Raw genomic sequence first — 24,634 nt, 5'->3', positions numbered from 1 at the left:
CCCCTTACTGTCCCGCAGCTCAGTTGTGCTTTCTCTCTCAAATAAAATCTTCAAAAAAACCCCCCAAATACAAAAAAACCCCAAAGCTGTGACGTGTGCGGTTTTAGGTCTGTGGGGAATGAGTGATGGGACCCCCGACCCCAAGCCCCGGGCGACGGGTTTGCTCCCTGACACGTGCAGCATCTTAGGATGGGGTGGGTGTGGGCAGAAGGCCCCGTGCCTCCCCCCGCCAAGGGGTGAAGGGTGAACGAGAGCCAGGCAGTGGCAGTCGGGCCAGGCAGGAGCCCCTTCTGGGAGTCTGCATTCAATCGAGGTACAGCCTGCAAAACCTGGGCTACGTTTTGGAAAAGCGAGAGCCTGAAACCCAGCTGGCTGCTGTGGCAGGAGTTCCCCAAGGAGACCTGGGGTCGGGTCAGGGTGACGAGCAGCGGGGACCGGTCCCGCAGGCATTCGAGTTGCTATTTGAGGGGCGAAGTCATGCTCTGCGGGCTGGTCTGAGATCCAGACCACAGCCGAGGAAGTCTGGGAGCGCGTGCAGGTAAAGCTGGAGCACGGCCCTGGCGCCTGCCCTCCCACCCAGGGAGCCCGTCGCGGTCCCCCCACGCAGTGCGGCAGGTCACCCGGCAGACCGGCCTCACGCTGCAGTGGCAGCCTGTCTCTGGGGCAGAGCTGGGTGTCTCCGCCCGGGACACGGAACCTCTCTGCTCACGTGTCAGGTGAGGCCCGGGGAGCAGAGGCGTCCGGCTGGTAGTGGTGTTCCTGCACAGGCAGCTGCGGGGATGCTTGAAGGGTCCGGGAGCCGCACCCAGCAGCCCCTCACAGAGTTGGGGTAAGGACGTGTCGGGGAGGGACAGGGCCGAGCCTCCCCATCAGGCATGTGGGCCGATGTCAGCATCCGCCAACCCCTGCCTTCCGGTCGTTCCCCAGAGGCGTACAACATCAGGGACTGATGTGAGTGCAAAGAGAGGTTCTGTTTATTGGACTTGGCTTGGATGCGACGGACACACTGCAGACGGAAGTACAGACCGATCGTCAACACACGGTTCTTGCCAGCAGAGCCAGGTAAATCCAGAGAAAACACACAGATCAAAAGACAGGTTCCATTTCATGTCCTTTCCAACACCAACAAGCGCTTCCGCACGTCCCTGACCCTCCTTTGTGCTTGCGGGTACACGGGAGTTAGGACTACGCATTTATAAAGTGTGGTACCAAATTGTACAAAACTAACCAGACAGGGGGTCGGGGGCAGGAAGAGGACTGTTTTACAAACTACTAGATCACCAGCGTTAAGGTAAGGGGTTTCCAGTTTTGGACTTCCAAGTCCCCTTCGCTACTCTGCCTGGGAAAATGACATGCACCGTGTAGAAACTGGTGTTCTAAATACATTTCTTTGCGCAACACACTCGTGTGTGTCTGTAACAAGAATTAAAAAAGTTTTCTTCCTTCGTTGCCAAAATCTAGGTATTAAAAATATGCCCCCGTAAACCTACCGAACTTACCCACAGAGTAAGTCAGGACAGATTGGGAGGAAGGACAGGGTCCCCCGTTGCTCCCGGACCTGAGTCCGGAGGCGCGGCCTCACCAGCCGGCCCAGCTCCCGGAGCAGCAGAGGCCGCCGTGCGCGTGACGGGAGGTCCCTGCGTTCACCCAACTGTGCCCTTGGGTGTCTCGCTACAACATCTCAAGCCCGCTGGACTACACGGCCTATCTTTAAAGCTAAATTAAAAACCGTTAGAAAAATAATCTGGCCAATGGTAATGGGACACTTTTTTCTTAGACAAAAAGTTAAAAATACACGACTCTTCCAATCTCATCATCTGCCATGATCGGGCTGGGTTCTGTCTTACCGAACGCAGCACTACGCAGCACTACCGGCCCACGCAAACAACGGCCCAGCACCTCGGACACCAGACTTCCTGTTACAGGGACTGACGGCTCAGTCGAGTCACGTCTTCTCTCAGGGACTAATCAGGACCGAACTTCATTACAGAGCAGGCAAAGGACAGGACGCACCCCCCCTCTTGGCCGGCGTCCACTGCACGGGCCGCCTGACCCCAGGGGCGCGTAACTGCAGACAGAGCCCCACCCTGGCGACGTGACGTAGAAACTAGAGTCACGTCAACACAGCCGCGCCAACCAAGGGGGCCTCCCTGGTCAGGCGAAGTGGGGGCTGGTCTCACTGAGCAGCCCTGGGGGCCTGTACGGGGTGGAGGCTGGACGGGGGAGGCAGCCTGCACTCCCGGGAGGCCTGAGGTCCCCTGAGCAGACAGTGCGCACCAGGGCAGCACTGAGCACCCCCACACCCACATCACAGACCTCCGAGTTCATTCCTTTCTTGAGGTCTGTGATTTGTGTTCGTAAACTCTAACGGGAGCCGGGGGCCCAGGGGCTCCCCTAAGGTGACCACGTGATTCCTGAACGCGCCCCCCGTCCATCACTCGAGCTCGGGGCCGGATGGAGCTTCCCCGCGCTCCGTCCCAGCTCCTCCTGCGGGAGCCTGAGCGCCCGCCTCTGACTCTCGTAGTGAGCGAAAAGCAGAAATCTACAGAAATCTTCAGCGCAAGCTTCCACACTTCAGGAGAGGGGGCCGCGAATGAATCAAGACGCACACGCAGTTCTCAAAGGCCGGTTTCGGGCTTCCAGCGGGAATGCAGGCCGTCCGACACTGCCGCCGCGCCTGCGAACCGACGCCTTTCCGCCCGGAGTCAGGAGAGTGGCTTCCGCGGAGGCCACTCACTCCGGCGGGCGCAAAGGCTTACAGGGAAGGGAAGGAGGGTGACCAGAGCACGGGACCCCGAGCAAGGAGTGTGCTCCGTCGCGGGGGAGCACCGAGGAGCGTCGCTCACCGGTCAAGACACTTTGGGCTGGCCTGAGAGGTAGGAACACGGAAGGAAACAGGGCCCAGGGGAGGGAAGGGGCGCCCCGAGGGCGGAGGCTCTCCTCTCCCCGCCCCTCCTGCAGGTCCGTGTTATTGCTGGTCGGGTTATGGGCGTCTGCCCCGCACAGACTGCCAGAAGTCCGCAGACCGGGGGAGACCAGGAGCCCGCGTGGCCGCCGCAGTGCTGGTGCCCGAACTACGCTGCCGCCTCCAGGCTCCCGCGGCCTCAGTGCCACGTGACGGACGGTCACTGTGCTCAGCTCCCAGGCTGGTGGGGGTCCCAGAAGTCACCGCAAACGCCAGGCACAGAGCGCTCCCACCGACGGCATGTGTAGCAAAACCTTCAGGCAGAGGCCCGCAGCGCCCGCTCGCACCTTGTTGACACGGAGTTCATGGGGACTTAGAAACCAACAGAAAAGGCCCCACCTTCTTAAAGTTATAATTTATAGGCTCTGTACAAACGCAGTCTCTGAGAGGTTCTGCGGCTCCTAGAAGAAGTCCGCAGCCGTTGGCCTCCTCTTTGGCGTGGTGGGCAGCAGCTTCCTGGTCCCCGGCGGGGTGCTGGTGGGCGAGCTCGTGGGGGTCTTTAGCACTCCATGCAGGGGCTTCTGCTCAGGGTTGAAGGCCACTCGGGAGGGGCCCGTGGGACTGACCAGGATGCTCTTGTCTGTCTTCTTGAACTCTGGCCCGGATGAAAGCAAGGCCCCACGTTAATGGAGCAGCACTTCCAACCTGCCTCCCCCGGCCAAGCAGCATCCCCCATGGGCATTTTCGCCAATTCACACCGCCGGCGGCTCCCACGGGAGCCAGGCCATGCACCCCAGCAGGGCAGTGCCTGTCCCGAGGCTGAGAATGGGCCCAGGGCTTCAGGAGGAAATGGAGCCGGCATCCTGGTTCAAGGGACCGAATGAACCCATGTCTGCAGACACCACGGGAGGGGAGGGCCGGTGGGTCTGGTTCTGAGAGGAGGGGGGTCAGGGGCGCTCAGGGAACATGATGAGCCTGAGGCTCGAGGGGCGGCCCCGAGACTTTCCTTCCAGCTCTCTGGCGCCCCCAACCGTCCGATGTCTCCAGCTCCCGGAACAAGGCCTCGCAAGCCCTGGGGCCTCTCAGGGCCGCGGGATGGTCCCTTCCCTCCTCATGCACACACCCGTGCACACAAACATGCACACACATGTGCACACACGCACACATTTACAGGTGGGCCCTACGAAGAATTAGGTCTTAAACACACTGCATCCTTTTAGAGTTTGGCTTCCGTTAACAAAACAAAACAAGCCAATCGCACCAGGACTAAAAGCAACCAGACGAGAACATCCCTACTGCCGTCTCCCCTGGGACATGGCTCCCGAGGCAGCCACTGCTGGCCACCGTCCGTCGGTGCCCCAGGCCAGGCCAGCCTTGCGCATTCTGGGTGATCCAGGCTCGACAGGGCTTTCCACCACACCTTCTCCCAGGCAGACACGCCTAGAGGCCCCAAGGAAACCCCTCCGCACCCAACCCTGGCCGCCCCACCGAAAGCCTGGTGGCACGACTTCCGACTCGGGAATAGGTCAGGGCCTGCGTCGCCCACACTCACCTGCGGTCATGTTTCTGTTCAGCCCGAAGGTGACTTTCTTGGAGCTGGATGGCGTCTTGTCTCGCTGCAAAGGGAGAACCACCAACGGAATGAGACAGCAGTGGTGGGGGCGCTCGGCCGGGCGGACTGCACCGACCCCCGGACACCCTCCGTCAGGACAGGCCAGCCCTGGGCCTGGTGTCTCTGGGCACGTGGCAGGCACCCTGGGGGTGATGCAGGGCACGGCATAAGGTCTGAACCTCCCAGCCGACGGGAGAGCTCAGCTCTTCAGAGCTGCAAGGGAGCCCATTCACCTGGAGTTTCACGGTCTCACACACACCAGGGACGGACTCTGGCTTTGGGGGGCAGCGCACATGCTCCCAAGCGTTTCCCACACAGACAGATCGGGGGCTTCTAACAGCTCAGAGTTAGCCAAGATGCCTTCTGTCTAGAAGACTCCGGGTGCGGGCCCGCCCTGCATGAAACACCCCATTTCTGGTGAACCCCCCGGTTCTGCCCACACCATTCATGCTTTAAGGCCATACATGTTTTAGGACAGGAACTTGTCTCCTGTCCTTGGGGTCATGTGGCAGGTGTCCCCGGGACACGGTACGCGTACGTGGCGAACACAGGCAGTCGCCCCTCCGCTAGTTTGAGCAGGTACCGTGGCAGCACCTCCTTTTCCCAGAACGGTCCCTGTGCTGTGGGCCTCCCGGCAGGGCCAGCCCAGCAGCCCCCGGCCCAGTCGGCTTTGGTCTGCATCTGGCTCCACACCCCCACCGGCACCTGGTGGAGCTGGCCATGTGCTTTACCGCGACCCCGACCCAGCCTTCCAGGAGTAGCCACCACTCCTTCCCCAACCCTGACCAGTCCTCCCCTGTGTCCTAGGCAGTGACCCATGCTGACCTCCTCCAGGTCTCCCCTGTTCTCAGGCATTCAAAGACGAGGCTTCACCCACGGCACCTGCAATCCCCGCAGCCAATCCCTCAGGCCATCCCAGATTAACGAGAGACGAGCCCGTGCGACCCCTGCCCTGGGGACCCCCAGCACGGCAGACCGGGGCTCCACGGACAGCAGTGGGCCCCGAGGCCCAGCGCCCCATGCCCGCGTGTGTGGCTCCCAGGCAGCAGTGGGCTGTGCAGCTGTGGGAAGGCTGGGGGCGGGGCTGAGCTCACGCACCTGCATGGCACGGGGCGCAGAGGCGACGGCGGTGCTGCTCTTGGCTTTTCTGAAGAACAGCGGCTTTGGTAAGAAGGGGGTGTCGAACCGCACAAAGTCATTCTCTGGCCTCAGTGGCCGCTTCTTGGAAGGGCTGGAAACGCCCCCACCCCCCTGTGAAGGGAGCGGGGAGAGGAGAGGTCACACCCGTGTGCAAGGGGGGACCGGGGCCCACAGGACACCGCGTCTGCAGCTCAGACACTCCCCCGCCCCCCGCAGCACTCCCTGCGCCCGACACGGCTCTTGGATTCGGCGGGTGTAGACTCCGGGCCCACCCGGCCAAGTGTTCCCCAGCGGCTCAGCCACAGGAAGCTGCGTTTCTCTATCTTCCCACTTAGCCGTCCCTGCTCTGAAGACTCCGGCCTTTCAGAGACCACCTGTGACACGGAACTCGTCTTCTCATTTCTGACCAAAGACCTCACCAGCCGCTGAGACATCGGGGCCAGGAGAGCGAGCATGAGGTCCAGTTAGGACCTGCAGGTTGGTTATGGCCGACAACCCTCCCCAGGTGTGTGGCAACCAACTGCTGGCCCCGCGAGGCCCCTGCTCCGGCTGATGTCATGCCGCTGGTCTCTGCAGGGTCTCGGCGTCCCTAGCTTGGAAGCTGCTGCCTTCCCTCAGCAGACCCCATGGTGCCATAAGCAAGGGCCTGACCTGGGGGCCTCTCTCGCATGCCAGCACCCCACGGCAGAGACACATGACCGCTTTTGAGAGGAAAAGCCTCCCTGGAACCTATTTAGCAATTGTTCTGGTGCCGAGGAAAACTGTCTGGGCCTGAGAAATAAGACGAGATTGCTCGGATAGTCTCAGCGAAGAAAGAGACCAAATGAATGGTGCGCGGGGGCTGAGGGACGGGGGTACCAGCGACAGAGCTGCTCAGGGGACGGTCTAAGGCGAGACCGGGCTTCCCAGAGCCAAGCGGACAGATCTGTGTGTTTCCCCAGCTAAGACTTTCCCCAAGCACAGACTCACCTACCTAACTGGTCAGAAATACCGTTAGCCTGGGAACAGCGCTTAGCTGAGCAGACACGGGTGCCCCTGACCCACGGCCTCGGCTCCCTGGGCGCCGCACAGCAGTGCCTGCCCATGCGCATGCTGGACGCGGGCAGCAAGCCTGTCTGGGAAGGGCCAGGGAGGAAGAACTGACAGCTCAGTGGGTCGCAGGGTTGTAACTACTGCTGGGTGTCAAGGTGGCCACATAGTGGGGTGGGGGGCAAAGGGGAGGGAGGTGGAAAGATCCAGAGCTCCAGACACATAAGCACGGACGGGCAGACAGGCTTTCCATTAAAAAGATAAGAAAGGTAAGAAAACTGGCCCCAACAGCATCAAAGAAAAGCTGGGAGTTGACGAAGGAACAGGAGAACAGGGCCTGGCGGGGACGCCCGCCCGTGTATACGGCAGGGCAGCAGCGTCCTCGGCCAGGGGCACTCCCTCCTGGCTTGGGGCTGGCCCCTCTGCAGCCGCGGGGGGAGCAGCCTGCTGGGGCGGGGGCGCCAGGGCGCCGGCGTAGTTCCTCGTTGGCCGGGGCTGTTACAAACCAGGGCTGCTCCTCGGCCCGGAACTCTGGCCTGTCCCCCGACCTCTGCCCCGCAGATCGGGGCCGGCGGCCTTACCAGAGCTGGGATGAGCGTGGCCTCAGCCTCTGGCACCCCGCCGAGCGACACAGACTCAGGCCCCTCCTTCCTCCTCTTCCTCTTTTTCAGGATGGCAGCTTTCTGAGCAGACGGGCTGTGCAGGTCAAGGCTGCTGGGCTCCCCCTTCTTTTTCTTCAGCCTCCTGCCCGGGGACAGAGGCCAGGCCAACACTGGGGGGCCACTGCCATTGACCGGGAGGGCTCCCAGTTTCCGCTTCTTCTTCGGGATGGGGGCCCCACCAGCTGGGGAGGCTCCTGGAGCCAGGGCCTGGGTGCGGGCGCTGCTGGGGCCGCCAGGGGCCGCGTCCTCCGGAGGCAGGGGTGACGCAGGCTCCACGCCCCCGCCCTGCACCGTGGGGCTCCTCTTCCTGGGCCGTTTTCTCCTGCTGTGCACTGGGGTGGGCCGCACGCTGCTCTGCTCCTGGGGGCCCGGGGTGGCCACTGTCCCTGGCTCCACAGGCGTCTTCGGGACTCTGCCCGTACTGGCCTGCGGCTCGCCACCCCCGTTCTGCTCTGGGCGCATGGCTTCCGGCCCCGACCCCGAATGCTCAGGCTGGAGGTGGTTCTTCTTCTTCTTCTTCTTCCTTTTTCTCTTCTGAACACCGGCTTCGCTCTCCTCCTCCTCAGCAAGAGACAACTTGTTTCCTAGAAAGACACCAGAGCCCGTGAACAGTGTCCAACGTGGGGAGGGCCATAGGCTTTGTCGGGCGCCTTGCCTTCCCTGGCCCAGCCAGGACCAGAGCCTCCGAAGACCAGTTCCCGCAGCCGCGTTCGGGCCCGTGGGAACCGCAGACAGGGCGGACGTGAACACCAGCTCAGGGGTGCCGAGTCCCGCGCTCTTCACACCTGCGCACCAACCCTAAAGGTGCCCCCAGGAGGGAACACGGGCGCTACAGTCTGGGAGGCTGTGGGTGGTTCCCTGGACAGCCACGACACTCAGCTCTTTCCCCCGCAGCCGCCAGGAGCCCCGTCCGGGGCCAGGCCTCCCAGCGCTCCCCGACAGCGGCCCGCGCCCGCCGCGCCCTCGTCCCTCGCCGGCACCGGCTTCGCGGCTCACCTCGCTCCTTCTCCGGCTCCGTTCTCTCTGCAGCTTTACTTCCTTTTCTCTTCTGCCTTCCTCGGTCGAGGGATTGGTCATCTTCATCAGCAGAAGCACCGTCCACAAAACCGAACTGAGACACGCTTCCTGCCGGACCCCAGAGCCGCCGCTCGTCAGCCGAGACCGTCAAGACTCCGCACCCACCTCGCCCGGGAAGCTTCTCCGCCCGGACTTCCACGTCCTCATCACTGCTCCCATGACCTCCCCAACCCAAAGCTGCCGCAGACGCAGGGATGGCACCCGTGGGGGAACACGCTGACAGCGGGGGCCCTGGGGCTCAGCCACCTCGCTCCCATGCCACTGGCCACGGACGACAGCTTTTCCCCAGGGGCACAATGACCATGACAGCAATGGAAAGGGAGCCTAAGAGCTTGACTCCTTTTTCCTGGAAAGCTTCAAACTGGAAGCTTCCTGGACCAACAGAAATTCCCCCATTGAAATGACAAGGACCCCCTGCCCTGCTGCAGCCTGGGTGCACGGTGGCGGGACAGCTCTGCCCGCGGAGGGCCGTCACAGGCGAGGGCTGCTGCTAACGCTCCCAGCACCTCTCCGTCCTGTGTCTCAGCATTTGCCGTGACTGCCCCAGCGGGGCCACGTGCAAGTACCGTCACCCGCTGCTTTCCTCCGGCCTCCTCACCTTCGGAGAGATCCCGGAACCTGAAACACAGAACAAGGGCCCCTGAGGAAAGCCCTCTTTTCTCTCTTCCGCAAACACACACGACCTGACATGCAGGCTGTGCCCTCTGGGCGGATGCAGGCCGCTGTCTTTTCCTTCCCCAGGGGAGGCCGAGGGTGCCGGCAGCCGGAGGCCTGAAGCGGGGGAGGAACTGCCCTCTGGGACACGGCGACCTGTAGACTCTGTCTTGGTTCGTTCACACAGAACAGAAGAAATGACAATTTCTTTCTCTGGGCTGGAACAGCTTCCCTCTCTGCCGACAGCCCCTTGTCCTCTCTGCTCACCCGGTGGAGAAAACGCTCCCCGCGGGGCCGGGGCCGGAGCACATGGGAAGCGTGGGGGCTGTGTGCTGGTGGGGGGCTGAGCTCTGGGGGTGTGGGGAGCAGGCCTGAGCCCGGCTCCGCCGTCTGCCAGCTGGGACACCAGCCGAGCCCCGTGGGCGGTGGGGAAATCAATCATACAGGGCTTTCCTCAGCGTGGACTCCCGTCCAGTGCTCAGAGGGACGGCTGTGCACAGGGCGGCAGTCCCGTCGGCTGCTCCGTCCGAGTTACAGGCACAGCCGCTCTCCGGCATCCCCACGGTAGGAGGGTGGGGCGGGGGGCGATGAGGGGCCTCGATCCCAGCCGAGCGGCTCGCCTGCGCCGCAGTCTCTGGCTCTGCTGACGTCCGCCGCTGCCACCACTTCTCTCCGCACCACTAGGAGGCGGCCGCGTGTGGGCAGCGGCGTGGGCAGGGGACGCACCCTCCCCCACAAGATGCGTGAATACAGGCTGTGCCCACTTGTCACCTACTTTTTGATGAGCTTGGAGAGACGCTTCCTGTTGAAGGGAGGGATGTTCTTCTTGTTAGTGATTTCCAGGAGTCGGTCGGCAACGGCCTTGTAGTCGAACTGCGTGAGAAGAGCAGCGAAACGTGACCCGCAGGCGAACCCACTCTTAGAAAGTCCCTTCCGCTGGTGACAGACACCGGCAGCGTGGGACTCCGGGCGCACTCAGCAGGACGGTCCACAGGTGAGGGCTAAGACCCAGTGACCAAGAAGTTCAGGGCCATGTTTGAAAAATCTGTTCTACTTTTTGTCGGGGGACGCTAGACCTCGTCCGTTCTATTTATTCTTTCCTTAAGAAAAGTCATGGCAAACCACACCCCATGAAACTTGTCCAGGTGTGCGTCTTTGTCAACTTAATCTAGATGTCCAACTCATGCTTGGCAACACGGTAACCTTTACTGGAAAAGCACGGAGCTGCCTTGGTTGTACGGAATGGCATCTACGGTCCGGGCCACAGTGGGACTGACATCTTTCACAATTCCGTCCCCTTGGTCTGCAGTGAGCTCCTCGTGAGAAGGACGCCAGCGGGCGGAGACTCCGGCCGTGCAGAAAACCAGCCGCGACCCTAATTCCCACTGAGCCAGGCCTCACCACAGCGAGTCCACGTTCTACCAACCTGGAGCAGGGGCCCGGCGTCCTCCAGGCGACCTCCAGGCTCCCCGTTGTCGTGGACCCCGTCCTTTCTGGACTGCTGCTTGCCCAGCGCTATCAAAACACACCCAGAGACAGAGCTGTTCAAACACACGGCCACGACGACTTCCACAGGAGCCACCGTCTCTGCCTCTGCACAGAGAAAATCCTGCCAACACATCTGTCAGCTCCCGAAGAAGTCTGTTAAAGGAAGTCCCGGACAAATCGCACATTTTGCCTCTCAATGACGTCACAGACAAAACCTCTGCTGCCCTCAGTGCCCTCCAGTGCTCTGTCTTCACATCAACCCCAGCGGGGACAGGAGGCCCGGGCACATGGGAACAGAGCGCTTAGGAGTCTGTCCTGGTTTCAGGTAAATTTGAGATGATGCACTAACGTCTCACAGGGCTGCTGCGGCAGACACAAATTATTAATAATGCGACTCTTAACATTTAAAAAGGAATTCAAAGAGCACTGATGACCATGAAGAAGCAGAGAGAAATCACCAACACTCACAACTTGTCAAATCCTAGAGGCTGGTTAGTGGTGGGGCCTCTGGGCCCAGCCTGGAGAAGACGGTGCAGGGCTCTGTGCACGCGGGTCCCAGGCAACAAGCAAGACCCACGGAGCTGGGGACAGCCCTGTGATCATGCAACACCTGCTCGAGGTCACCTGGTTAGTCCCCTCACCCACGCTGAATTTAAGATTAAAGTTTTTCTTCCTTCGTTGTAAAAGAACAGTTTTTCTGATTAAAAAATAATGCACGATTGCTGTAGAAAATTGAGAGCAACAGAAAAGGTACAAAGGAAGCAGAAGTCACCCATAACTCTGCCGGAACTGCCGTGTGGGGCCAGCAACGGTCATTCCTGTAGCCTCCCAGACTTTTAAGGGCACGTGCCAAACCAGGCACCTTGTACGTAGTTTTGTGTCCTTTTGTAAAAAACGCTGAAATTTCCTCTAGCCATCAGTTTTTGAATCTCAGCTTCTTAAGGTCTATGTAACATTTCAAAAGCCTGGGTATACCCTGACTGTCCCGTTTACCTAACGCCACACCCCTCAGCACTGCCAGGGTCAAGGGGCCCCTGAAATGCGGGCTCCAGGGGCAGCCCCAGCGGCAGCAGCCCACAGGCTTCAGGGAGACCCAGGGGCCCCGGAGGTGAGGAGGCGGCGCGGGAACAACGCCCATGAGCAGGGAGCACACCTCGGACCCTCTGGCAGACACAGGGCCCCATCAGGATGTTTAAACCTCAAAAACCCACAACAGAAACAAAAGCAAGTACAACGACAACATGAACCCTGTGGAGACTGGTGGGACCAGGAGGCGCGGGCATGGCGGGCATGGAGGGGGCTCCCGGGTGCAGGGCTGCGTGTCAGGGCCCCGGCCTCTCTTCCCAGGTACGGTCCACAGCGGGGCCCCTGGCGACAAACTCTTAGGTTGTAGCAGCAAGACTCCCACGAATGCATTAAAAAGTGTTCAGCTGAGGGTGCCTGGGTGGCTCAAGGGTTAAGCCTCTGCCTTCGGCTCAGGTCATGATCTCAGGGTCCTGGGATCGAGCCCTGCGTCAGGCTCTCTGCTCCTAGGGGACCCAGCCTCCCCCCCCCACCTCGCCTGCCTCTCTGCCTACTTAGGATCTCTGTATCAAATAAATAAATAAATAAATAAAATCTCAAAAAAAAAAAACCAAAACAAAACCGTTCCGCTGAGAACTCTGTCCAGACCGACTGTTGGGGGAGTCGTCTCACCAGGCTGCTCTTTGCGGACTGGCTTCCTCCACGCCGCCTCGTTTCCCGGCATCTCTTCCCCGGAGAACGCGGTCTCACCCGCTTGGGTTCTCTGTTCCTCGAGGGTCTCTTCGGGGCCGAAAGGAGACTGGTCTACGATGACTTCCAGAACGCCCCTCGCTATTGTCCGCACCAGTGTCTGGCTGAGGGCGGAAGACAGCAGGGAGGAGGTGACGACGACGCGCGGCCCGGTCGCGAGCGTGGGTGGCGGGGTGCCCAGCGCTCGGCCCACTGCAGCCTCCCGAGCACCTGCCGGGACCCGTCACCCAGGCAGCACCGTGCCTGTGCCAGCCAGCCGCACCGGTGCGGGGCCAGCGGACAGCCACGCGGGGAGGGTGGACGCGAGTGGGAGGGCCTGACTCCTGGGATGTCTGGCGTCAAAGCCAGCAGGGCCCATGCCAGACTCCAGGAGTCCCACATCTTGCACAGGGAATTCCGGAGTCCAGCTGTTCTGGGCTCTGCATAAACCATCGCGGGTGCCCTGTGTCGCGCCTCCCAGCGACTCTACCACCACTGCCCACGGTTAAGCACCGAATGAAGCCGCGAGAGCACACACGGGACTCACTCCTTAGTCCTGGCCGCAATTTTGCAGAAAGGATCAATAAACTTGAGATTCTGATCTGCCAAAAGCTGAAATTCAAAAACAGAACAGAAACAATGTTTGATACATCCTAGGAAACGGAGCCACTCACCTTTTCCACACAGGTTACGTCTGGAAAACAGTTCTGTCCACACCCAAAACCCACCGTGTGAACTGCCCAGATGCTCGGAGGCAGGCCAAAGGCCACGGCTGTCTTCCAGCCGCCTGGTCAGTCCACTGACCAGAGAAAACCAGCCCACTAACCCATGCTGTTCTGCGTTCCCTGCCCTACAGACAGGCTCTTCACAGATGTCAAAAACTGTAAGACCAACAAATTTTTAACAATGTAATATTTCTACTTCCTTTTGATTAAAAAAAAAAGTGTTCACTGCAGAACACCTGTAAAAATAAAAAAGCAAAGATCACTGACAGTCCCAAATTCAGACAATCACGTGCAAGCGAACCCGAGTCCTTCCACACACAGTCCACGCACGGGTGAATCCACGCTCGGGAGAGGCATTGGCGAGCACAGCTTTATTTGCTGCCTTTCAAAACATCAACACATGACCCCGTCCTTGTGCTACTACTGGACTATGTTCGTCGCTTCCCACGGTCCCTAAGTGAGACCTCCAGGGGCATCCTTAGCACACAGCCTGTGTTCCCGCATGCCCTGCGCCGCTCGGCACGCGCTCCCAGCTGGGGAAGGATCCGCTGAAAGAGCCTGAGCCCGTTCCTGGCACCCCTGCGGCGGAGCACAGCGCCTCCTCTGCAGCCTGGGGGCCACGGGCAGAGCCAGCGCCCCGGCCAGGCTGGCTATGGTCAGGGGACACGGGCAGCCCTGTGGCGTCTTACCTCTCTCCCTCCCACTTTGGACAGCTCATGCAGATAGATGCCGATGAAGTGGAACTTCACCCCGTTCGGAGACTGGCTCTCGGGGTGCAGGATTTCTTTCATCAGGACATCGAGAAACAGCTTGATTCGGCTGAAGAAACCACACACACGGTTCTATGAACTACGGCAGGCCAAGGCCTCTCTCTTCCCCAAAAGGAAATAGTCACGTTCGTTCTCATGCTCCGCGGCGTGACAAAGCGCGTGAGGCCGAGTGCGTGTTGCGAGGAGAAAAGCAATCCGTGCAATGGGCAGAACACGCGGCACGCGGGCCCGGCCCCTCCAGGAGCCTCTTCGGGCTCCGAGTTCTTCACGCGGAAGGAGGCTCTGCTCCTCCCCGGAGTTAGCAGAGCAGAAGGCAGAGATGAGGCAACTCATCCCAGCTCGCTCATTGAAATGCTTGAAAAACACACTGTTTCTGAAAGTTTTATTTTATATTTTTATTTTTTTAAGATTTTTTTTTTTTTTTAAATATTTGACAGAGAGAGCCACAAGCAGGGGGAGCAGCAGGCAGAGGCACAGGGAGAAGCAAATCCCCACTGGGCAGGGAGCCTGACGCGGGGCTTGATCCCAGGGAGCATGACCCGAGCCGAAGGCAGACGCTTCACGGAGCCACCCAGGCGCCCCAACTTTAAAAGTTTTAAAGCCACCAAATGCTGGTCTCAATAATCTACCGACCTCTCTTCCCAGCCATCTCTCTTCAGAACCTCGAAGGACTGCCTCAGGACCAGACGGATCAGCTGGGGAGAGACAACTTTTGTTACACAAGGAGAGAAAGAAACGTCCGTCCGTCAGCAGAGGAAGAGACCCATGGAACTGGCAGAGCCGCATCTCCGAAGTGAGAACAGTGTCACCATCACCGCAGGGAGCTTCCCGTCAGGAAGTGCTAACGAAGGACCCAGACTCACCGACCGCGAGAAAACAGAGCCGCCCTCCAGCGCGGATGCACATACCGTCCCGTGACTGCAGGAACCCTCGCCACGCCTCACCCGGACACCCTTCCCCTGTCCCGAAGCCGCCGGCCGCCTGCCCTCCCCAGGCCGCCGAAGTCGACGGGGGAGGCGCGCAGGTCTTACCATGTAGAACTTGTCCAGGCGCAGCCGGTCTATCCCCTTCCACTCGCGATTCATCGTCTGCCAGAACGTCTGAATGAACAGGTGCTCTGCGGCGAACGAAAGGCTTTGAGTACTCGGTGTCGGGCTCACATACAACCACACAGCAAGAAAGTAACACAGGGAAACAAACTAGGATTCTCTGTTATTTACTTTTTCCAAGAATTTTTTTGGCAGCTAGAAAATCTGGTCAACAATTAAGCTCGCTCAGTAATTTCTTTTCCATTTCCACAAAGCCTGTCATAACAGGAAGGCTGCGGTATCTTGCTGTTCAACCACCCTGCTCTACGCAGCGCTTCTATCCATCCCCCGCAATGCCTTGTTTCTGTCAAAATCAAAAATTCTCTGAGCCTCGTCTACAGGGCCCCTTCCGCCCACCTACACCTAACCACCAATCCAGAGCCATCGATTCTGACGAGCGCTTGGACGATCTGTGCAGAAACTCAGCTTTCAGTTTCACGTTCCGTGTCAGCTGGTTGAGTTCTAACCAAACGTTCTATTTTTCTCTTCTGAGCCGCGAATCTACCACTCTTCCATCCAAAAATAACTGTTGAATTTTTCAGCCTGTTTTTACTTCTTTTGCACATTCTTCCTTGATATGTGAAAACCTAGAGGATATTCCGCGTGTAGACTTCTGCTTGTTATGAGTGGGCTGGAGCCCGGCGGAAACATGGAGCCGCTGGGGTCCCTAAGGCCAGTGGGGGCCCCGGGCCGCGCAGCACTAAGCGGAACCGACCGCCACTTCTGCGATCTCTTCTCCCTCAGTCAGGGATCAAAGCCCGAGTGTCTCAGGGATAATTCATCTATCTCTCTGCCTGTGCTTTCTAGTACAGAGGGCTCACTGCGCGGTCTACCAGTGATGACCCTCCGTGGCGCCAGTCTTCAGGTCAGCCCGGCCGCCAGAGGCTCCAGCGAGCCCCGGCACATGCATGCCGATCCTCTGAGCACATTACGGCAGCTCAGAAGGCACAGACTCTGGAGAGTTTCATTTTTAAAAACAAACCAAAAAAGAAAAAAAAAAAGAAAAAAAAAGATTTTATTTTTTTGAAATATGTGCGAGGTCACATCATACTGCGCAAGATGCCTCTTTCGGGGTCACGGCTTTCCCACGGGGAAGGTCTGTCTCCCGCCAGGTGCGCACTGGTAGCCCCAGGTGCTGTTCAACAAGCCCCTGGAGAAAGGAAACCCTCAAGGAAGGAGAAACCACAGAGCCTAGTTTCCCAGGCAAGTTACCCAAGCTGATGTTCGAGGAAGCTTTGAAAAGCATGAAAATGTCAGGACTTACGGGCCTCTGAGTTGTTAACAACGTGGACGAGTTGGGAAATAGTGTTCGCTAGCTCCTCCTGCAAAGGCGGGGTCGGGGAGAGACAGCGGGGTTACTAGGCGGCAGCACCGGGACGGGGCAGCGTCTGCTGGCGTCCGGACCTCCAGCCGCGCACCATGTCAATTCCACCACACGCGCAGGTCCCAGTCCCAGGGGACTGCTGTGCCACGGGACAGGCCTCTGCGGATCACGCTGCGTGTTAGGGACAGCAGCTCTGGTTTCTGCACAAGTGACCCACACGGGCAAACTAGCTGCCAGTTCCTGGCTGTAAACATCTGATCGCGGGATGGAGATTCCAGCCTTAGCCCCAAACTACGGCACAGCGATGATGGCAGGGCCCTGGCGGTTAGACACGGGACGGTCACTCCTCAGGGCTGCATGTGCACAGACAGTCCTGGCCTCCACTGGCCCGCGGCAGGCTACAGCGGGCCCGGGGGGACGTGAAGGTGACGGGCTCCCACCCAGGCTCCGCCCAGGGCCAAAGGGCCCCATGAAATCAAGCCCTGCTACAACACGGCAAGCCCGGCGGTGGGGAGAATTTGGTGGTCCGGGTCTAGGAAGAGACCTCCCCTGGGGAGTGGCCACCAAAGAATCCTGCTCAGGACAGGAGCACAGCCCTCGTCAGGGGGACGTGCGTCCGTCCGCGCTCACGTCTTCCTCCCCCGCTTTCAACGAGCTCCCGGACCGGACAGGGCGCTCCTGCTCCTGTTCTCTTCCTCCGCTAAAGCTGTCGGCTGTCGCTGCTGCATGGAACTGAAAATATTTGGCCCTGCTGTCCTACTCAAAATGTGTTCAGCGGAGTAAAAGCAGTAAATCAAAGTGTGCCATCACTCGGCCTGGGGAAGCGGGGGGGCCACACGCTAATCCAGACACGTCAAGGCCGCGATGGGCTTGCAAGCCGGTGTTCCCCGAGGCTCACCCTCTGCCCTACAGAGGCAGGCCTGCTCTTACGCACACGCAGCGAAGCTCTGTCAACACTGAGTCCCCTCCTGAGACAGCTTTGGTGGTGGGGCTCAGCGTGCGTGGCAGCTGGGTCCAGAAGAACACGCACCTCCGTGCCTAGCCTCCGCCTGACGTTAAGGTTCGGGCGTCAGAGGCAGGTCCAGGGTTGGTCTACAAAGATCCCAACCCCCCGCAAGGTGGCCACCCAGTCCTCACAGGCTCTCAGACCACTGCTGTGCCACGACTGACCACCAGCAGTAACAGACAAAACAAAACTTGAAAATATGCAGTCATGTAAAACGTCCATGGGATGAGCTATGAAACTATGACAGAGAAATACGGAATCTCCATTGTAGGCACGTTCTTTGTTATTTAAAAAGGTAACCTCACTGCCTGGCCCCAGGGTCGCTCTCTGGATGGACGAGAGGCGGGCAGCTGAACCCTGAGCAGTGACGTCACAACGCGTTTACGTGCACGGGACATGGACCCAGCAGAAACGAGCAAGCCCTTTTCTCCACCTGGGCCAAAACACCCCAGCCATACGACAAAGGGAACTGTATGTTACCTGGAGGAGGGGTTCATCCTGCACCCACATGCAATAGAAGAGCCCTTTCCATATTTTTAGAAGTTCTTCTTGACTGAAACCTCCTAGGGGACAAAACAGCACAAACGTCTTAGAGCCCTCGCATTTCCCACCCAGAGCCTAGAACCGCCACGCGAGCAGGGACAATAACACGTTTTCATTCTCTTACCCACAAAGGTCTTTAAAAAATTTTATTTTTATTTTTCAGGCTTCATTTGAAAGAGAGTAGAGACGGAGCACGAGTTGGGGGCGGAGGGGAGAAGGAAAAGCAGACTCCCCGCCGAGGGGCTCAGTCCCGGGACGCCGGGGTCATGACCGGAGCCGAGGGCAGATGCTTTACCGACGGAACCACCAGGTGCCCCACAAATGTCCTTTTTATTCTGAAGCATCCACTTCATAGTGGTATAAAAATAAACCTGTGTAGATCATGTAGTTTTATGCTTGACGGGGCAGGTGGTAGTGGAGGTACGTCCTCATTCTCTCGGTATTGTGTAAGGAAGTGCATGCCATCACAACAAAGTCAACTAGCAAGGCAGTCATTTACAAAAGGAGCTCCCTCTAGGTGGCCCTCTCTGCCGAGAGCCCGCGTCTCACCCCGGCACGCTCAGGTCGCACTACCCACGCTGGCATGGCTCTTACAAAACACAACTGCAAGTCCCAGTCCCGTACAGCTGCCCTGGGGACACTAGGAGAGCTTTGCAATATTTTTGCAAAGACACCTTATTAAGGATCCTGCCAAGAGGTCAAAGGGCCACACCCCAACCTCTCTCCCTCCTGGTTACAGTTTTCACTAACTGGGCAATGTCTGCCTGACTTTAAGTGACATTACCTTGCTTAGTCTTGTCCGGACTCATTTTCAAGCCATATACCCCCCTGAGCAAGACACGAGTCACACACAGCCTTCTAGCTCCCGGGCAGACCCCCGGTGTCATGGAGTAATTGCTGAGTGACATAAAGGATCGCAAAAATCAGGTAAGTGTACATTCTTGGAGTTTCCAAGCCTATGGAGAACAAACAGAATCCTCGAGGCTTGGCTCATGTCCCCAATGGTCTGTGTTAACACTTCACTAGGAGATACTAGCAAAACGCTTTTGGAATATCAAAGAAGGACAAACTAGGTGAGTGCCAGGAAGTTCGTATACACCGGGCATCAACGTACTTTCAATACACCGAAAGGTCATTAACAAGAGGTGAACAGACCCCTCCTGACGTACTGAAGTTAGTGCGTCCACAGTGGGAGTGCACTGCCTTCCAAGTTCCCCGAGACCTTTCTCGTATCAGCTCTTTTATTACAGTGCATTTGGATTCTCTGTGATAGGTTCTCACTTCAAACCACTATACCAGGAGCTAAAGTTTACTAAGATGTATTTCCTTTAGGGGTTGGGCAAATGACATGGCAACCAGCTTCCCCACCCCTCCTACCTTGCGTGAATAAGCCACACCTGGGGGCACGCCGTTGCTAGCACGACTATGGCGTGAGTGACAGATCTGGAGCCCCAGCCAGAGCGAGTGATGCAGCGGCCGGCTCCTGCCTGGATCCTGTGGCTCAGAAAAATCCACGAGGTGATGGGAGAGCTCAGCAGTTCAGTTCAGTCACTTCATAGGAAGGAATTAAAAAAAAAAATGTGTGATGCTGGTAGTGTGGTTGTGTGAGAACGGGTCCTCAGGCTCTGGAGAGCCACAGGGAGGTGTGGAGGGGAGACGTCTGCGGTTCGCTTCACGACACCCTGGTGGAAGGGCGACGTGGACAGAGGGGACAGCCCAGGCAGGGAGTGACGGGGCGGCAGCGGAACAGTGAGTCTGCTCCTCTCGGAGGCTCCTGCCCTCCCCCTGCAGACTTGAAGAGGGCGCGGAGGCCGCCTGCCCGTGCCGGAGAGCCTGCGGGAGAAGGGAAGCAGCGGCGGGGCACGGAGTCTGCCGAGGAGAAAAACAGTCCGGGGCCATCAGGTGAGCTCCTCCGTGAAGCTGTGCTTTGCTCTTTCCCCTAAAAACTAGTCTGGCTTGGGGGCGCGTGGGTGGCTCAGTAGGTTCGGTGTCTGACCCTTGGTTTCGGCTCAGGGTCACGGGATCTGCCTGACACCCCCCCCCCCCCCGCTGCTCCCCATCTTGCTCACTTGCGTCCGCACACTCTCTCTCCAACAAGTCAAATGAAACAAGGGAGTCCGCCTGGATATTTTGTCGGGCTGTAACTGAAAAGAAGTCTTAACCAATAAGGACACATTTTTATCGCAAGATGCTCGTATGTTACACCAAAAGTTACACATCAAAAGCTTCTTGTTTACTACCCCTAAGCCCCCAGGGACCCGGCGTGCAACTCTCCGGATCCTCCCTGGGTGCCGACGTAACACTCACACGTAGTACAGAAATGCACGGGCGCATGGCTGTGTGTGTAACCTAGACAGCGTCACACGTGCTACGCATGCCACATTTGGCCACGCGCTTAAAAATAGCGCAGCGTATGTGTATCTCCAGACGGTTCTTCTCACCAACTCCAAGCGACAACCTGACACACCAAGCACGTGGGGCTCACCCACACCTCTAACAGGCAGAGAGGCAAAGTGTGTGTATTGGAGAGCTTCACGTGACGGAAGTCTACGGATCCCACCCCAGTAACAGGCCGACAGCAGACCCCAGACCGTGGGCAGGACAGGGGGTCGGATGTGAACACACAGTCTGTTTCTTCCCCTGGGAGGCAGTGAAGTGTCGTGGACACAAACCTGTGGCTGGGCCCCAGCTCGCTCCCTACTGGCCGTGCTGTATCGGAAAGCCAGCGGCCAGCCCTGGGCCTGGTCCCTCGCCTACAATGTACGTAGTTTCTGGTTAGGGTCAAAATCAAAAGCATGTTCTAGACGCGCTTTGTAAGAGCAGGGCACTAGTCAGTGCTACTGGTAGGTTTTACGATTTTTCACGGTCTCCATCCGCGTGCACGTACGTGTACTTTCAATATATGTATAAAAATCATTGGTTTTCGCCAGGAATTTAGTTGGTCAAAACACAGTAGCATTTTTTTTAGACATTTATGAAGTAATCTCTACCCCTAACGTGGGGCTCAAACTCATGGCCCCGAGATAGAGTCCCATGCTGCAGTGAGCCCCCCGTTTTTCTTTTCTTTCTTTCTTCTTTTTTTTACGTGCACTTCCAGTTGACACACTGTGTTACATCAGTTTCAGGTGCTCGCGACAAGCTACCGTGGGTCACCCACACGATGCCGTTACCATGTCACTGCCTATATTCTCCGTACCTTTCACCCCGTGACTCACTCATTCCATAACCGGAGGGAGGCCTCAAGTACCCATTTTTGAAGCATTTAGAGTAAAACAGAGAAATGCTCATCATTTAACTTCTCTTCACTGTGCGGGTAAAGTACTCATCCGAAGCAGTTTTGGCTCACAACTGCTTTTTATCTGTCTTCTTCGGGCTGACTTCCTCAAAGGAGTGCCACTAAGCTTCTGGCAACAATATGGGTTTAGTTACTTTGCAACAAACGAGGCGAACACGAAGTGAGATGTGGGCAGAGTAAGCGTCCACGGGCTGTGGAACCTGTGGAACGGAAACACCTGACTGCCGCTGAGCCCCGAATGAGCTCAGGAGTCATCTGAGGTCCGGCGAGTCCACACGTGGAGTTAAAAACACCCCCAGCTCTGCACGAGGTCCAGAGACTCCCTAAACCTATCAGTATGAGGAAACACTTCCCCCATTACTGAATCTGAGAGCCCATCACCCTAAGATGCACGGTTCTTTTATGAGCCACCGTATGAAAGCAAGAGGGCAAATAAAATGCTCACAAGGTTGATTCTAAGAAACGTTCCCAGGTCTGCAGATTTAAATGTTTAAAGTTGCAGAATCAATAAAACTGGGGGGTGCGGGAATTCTATCTTTTGTTGACTGCTCTATTCCCAGTGCCGAGACTACTGACAGCACGCAGGAGGAGCTGTTTGCTGCAGACATGAACCCACGAAGAGTACAAACGAGCTCTCGTTTGGAGGACAGCGATCGTTCTGTGAGTGCTTCACGCAAACAGTTAAAACGCCAAAGCAACATTTAGCGGCTTGAGGCACCGCAAAGATTTCCAATTTGTTTTTAGAATCGTAAGGCCATCAGGGCATCTGGCTGGCCCTGTTGGTGGAACATCCGACTCTTGATCTCAGGGCCTTGAGTCTGAGCCCACTTTGGGTGTAGAGATTACTTTTATTTTTTATAAGTAGGCTCCGTGCTGAGCGTGAGCCCAACATGGGGCCTGAACTCACGACCCTGAGACTGAGACCTGAGCTGGGATTAAGAGTCAGACACTTAACAGACTGAGCCATCCAGGTACTACAAGATCACTAAAAAACAAAAACAAAAACCCAAAAAAACCCCAGAACAAAACACAAAGCTATCTATGTTGCTGATGGGCAGTTTTGTATCACTAAGATGGATTTCACACTTCCTTTACTATGCACACGACAAAACACAACAAACTGGACGCCTGGGGGGCTCAGTGGGTTAAGTTGCTGCCTTCGTCCAGAATGTGATCCCAGGGTCCTGGGATGGAGCCCCGCATCGGGCTCCTTGCTCGGCAGGGAGCCTGCTTCTCCCTCTGCCTGCTTGTGCGCACTCTCTCTCTGATGAGTAAGTAAATAACATCTTAAAAAGACAAAAACAACAAAAAGCCCGCAACGAACTGTGCGCCTGTCAACGAGATGCACACGTCAGGCCAAGTTACTCCCCAACCGGCATTTCACACCGATGGGGCTCAGTGGCGGCAAAAACCTTGTTTATTCTGTCCCCGTGGTCACTGCCTACCACACTCGCCATACAGTTCGTTTTCCGGAAGCCCAGCGTACTCCACACATGGTGGTGAACGAGAGACACAAAATAAGTCACTCTCAGCGTGATGGGTGCTGATCAGACACGACCTTGGGAGCACTGGTGTATGCCTAGTGGCCTCACACCCCCGTGTCCCCTCAGATCCTGGGTCTGCTCACCAGAGGGGTCTGAGCAACAAGCTCTGTCTGGCCGTCTCAGCCCTCATGTCCTTACTCTGCTCTTGTGCACAGGCCGCCCCGCATTCGCCTGATGTGCTCCCACTTGCGGCTGAGCAGACAGACGCTCACCCTGTCTGGGGAAAGATGACACACGGACAGGTAACGAAGCCGCAGCTAAGTGCCAGGCAGGGACACACGGGCTGTTCTGGAACCCTGGCGGGGCGGGCGAGACGGAGGGGAAGGCACTGTGGAGGGAGTGACGCTGGACTGAGCGCCGGGAGTGAACAAGAGAAGCACAGGCCCAGAGGAGAGAAACCCTAGCCAGGAAGCGGCACGAGGCGGTCGTGCAGGGGCTGAGGTGGGAGGGCCCAGGGAGGACAGACTGTTGCCTGCAGACCAGAAACCCAGGAAGGTCGGACGTGATGAGAACAGTTTCAGACCAGCCCTAGGCTGGTCGGTGGGGGACAGGTTCAAGAGAGCGGCAAACGGAGTTAAGGAGACTGGTAGGAAGCAAGCTCAGAGTCCAGGTGGCATCAAGGGGCTCAGGGAGGGCAAAGAAACTCCGAGGATGACACACGAGGACGCAGGAGACAGCGGATGAGGGCTGGGGAGCGGATGGGGGAGCGGCGTCTAGGACACCACCGTGTGCCCAGCCAGACGCTGAGTGGATGGGGACAGAAGTGAGGCAGAGGAGAACAGGTTTTGGGGGGAGGAAAATGAAACACTTCTGGGCGTCTGAGTCTGAGGTGCCCTTGGGACACCCAGGCGGGAGGACCCTGTCCACAAGGCCTATCTGAGCCGGCAGCAGCCAGGTTTGCCCTGGCCACGTGGGTCAGGAACCGTCAGCGGACTTGGGATGCCTGAAGCCGGGCCGTAAGTGGACACCAGGGGGATCCGAGCAGAACCGGTTAGCAATCTGGTCTTCCCTCCTTTCCCACAGACTTCCCCTAAAACGGCGTCTTCTCTCTCCCGGGTGCCCGTCTGCGATTTCTCCCCGGCAGAAGCCCACTGAGCGGCCAGCGCAGCGGCGCGTCGTGTCTGCTCCGCGGACTCCGAAGGCAGCAGCGCTCGCAGTCAACAAACCCAGACCCGTCCAAGCACGACACAGAAGCCCCGCTCCCCACGGCGCGCGCGGCGTCCGAGCTCACCGAGCCTTCCGACGGCCTCGCGCTGGGCAGGAGCAAACCACAGGGCCCGGGTGACCCGGCCTCCGCCGCTCGTCCCGCTTCGAGCCCCCCCAGCCTCCGTCTCCCTCCTCTGACAGCCGTTTCCGGGCGCGCTCGCTGCCCCCGCCGCCGTCCGCACCCGCTCACCGCCCCAGGGGCCCGCCCGGAACAGCCCGAACAGGGGCTCCCCCTTCCCCGGACCTCCCTTCTCCTTCCCGGCTCCGACTCGACCGCCGCTACCGCGCCCGCACGGCTCCCGGCGCCGCGGCCCGCAGGGGCCCGACCGTCCGCGCCGCCGGCTCCCGCCAACACGTGCTCCCGCGGAGGCCCTCGGGGCGCGGCGGGGGTGCGGGGGCCCGGCCCCGGGTCAGCCGCCCGCCCCCCGCCCCGCGCCTCCGGGCGCCCCAGCCAGCCCCTCGCCGTCGCGGCGCGCCGGGTCGGCGGGGGCGGTGCCCGCGGCGCGGACGCGCACGGACGGGCCCCCGGGCCCCGCGCCCCGCCCCGCCCCGCCGCCCGGCCGCCATGTGGCGCCGCCGGCCGCCCGCGCCCACCTGTCTCCCTCTGGGTCTTCACGCTGAGGTACTGGCGCAGCTTCCTCACCGCCCGCTCCCGGATGCCCTTCTCCTGGGACGCCAGCCGCTGCGCGAACTGCAGCTCGGCCGGCTGCATGGCGGGGGCCATCGCGCCCGCTGGACCATGCCCGGCCGCGGCCCGCCGCCCGCAGCCTCCCGCCGCCGCCGAGCAGCCGGGGCCGCGCCTGCGCAGAAGGCG

At 58.8% G+C, this 24,634-nt stretch overlaps 1 protein-coding gene across 5 annotated transcripts; it reads right to left on the bottom strand.

Moving 5' to 3' along the window:
• Positions 1-952: 952 nt before the first annotated feature.
• On the bottom strand, positions 953-24,634 carry RRP1B (ribosomal RNA processing 1B). Of its 5 annotated transcripts, none has more exons than XM_032356284.1 (16): positions 24,464-24,634; positions 17,713-17,795; positions 16,167-16,224; positions 14,846-14,931; positions 14,448-14,509; positions 13,734-13,863; positions 12,867-12,931; positions 12,263-12,444; positions 10,506-10,594; positions 9,855-9,952; positions 9,024-9,043; positions 8,345-8,473; positions 7,268-7,932; positions 5,616-5,768; positions 4,458-4,521; positions 953-3,560 (listed from the first exon to the last, which is right to left on the bottom strand). In XM_032356284.1, the coding sequence occupies exons 2-16, from the start codon at positions 17,740-17,742 to the stop codon at positions 3,367-3,369; spliced, it is 2,025 nt and encodes a 674-aa protein (XP_032212175.1). In that variant the 5' UTR covers positions 17,743-17,795; positions 24,464-24,634; the 3' UTR covers positions 953-3,366. The 5 variants fall into 5 exon arrangements, with proteins under 5 accessions (XP_032212175.1, XP_032212184.1, XP_032212206.1 ...); XM_032356293.1 differs by having other exon boundaries at positions 24,415-24,631; XM_032356315.1 differs by lacking the exon at positions 17,713-17,795 and having other exon boundaries at positions 16,115-16,224; positions 24,415-24,503.

The sequence above is a fragment of the Mustela erminea genome, chromosome 1, assembly GCF_009829155.1.
Source record: "Mustela erminea isolate mMusErm1 chromosome 1, mMusErm1.Pri, whole genome shotgun sequence".
In the NCBI taxonomy this organism is placed as follows: domain Eukaryota; kingdom Metazoa; phylum Chordata; class Mammalia; order Carnivora; family Mustelidae; genus Mustela; species Mustela erminea.
Note: the sequence above shows the minus strand (reverse complement) of the source record. Positions and strands in the feature narration are given on the sequence as shown.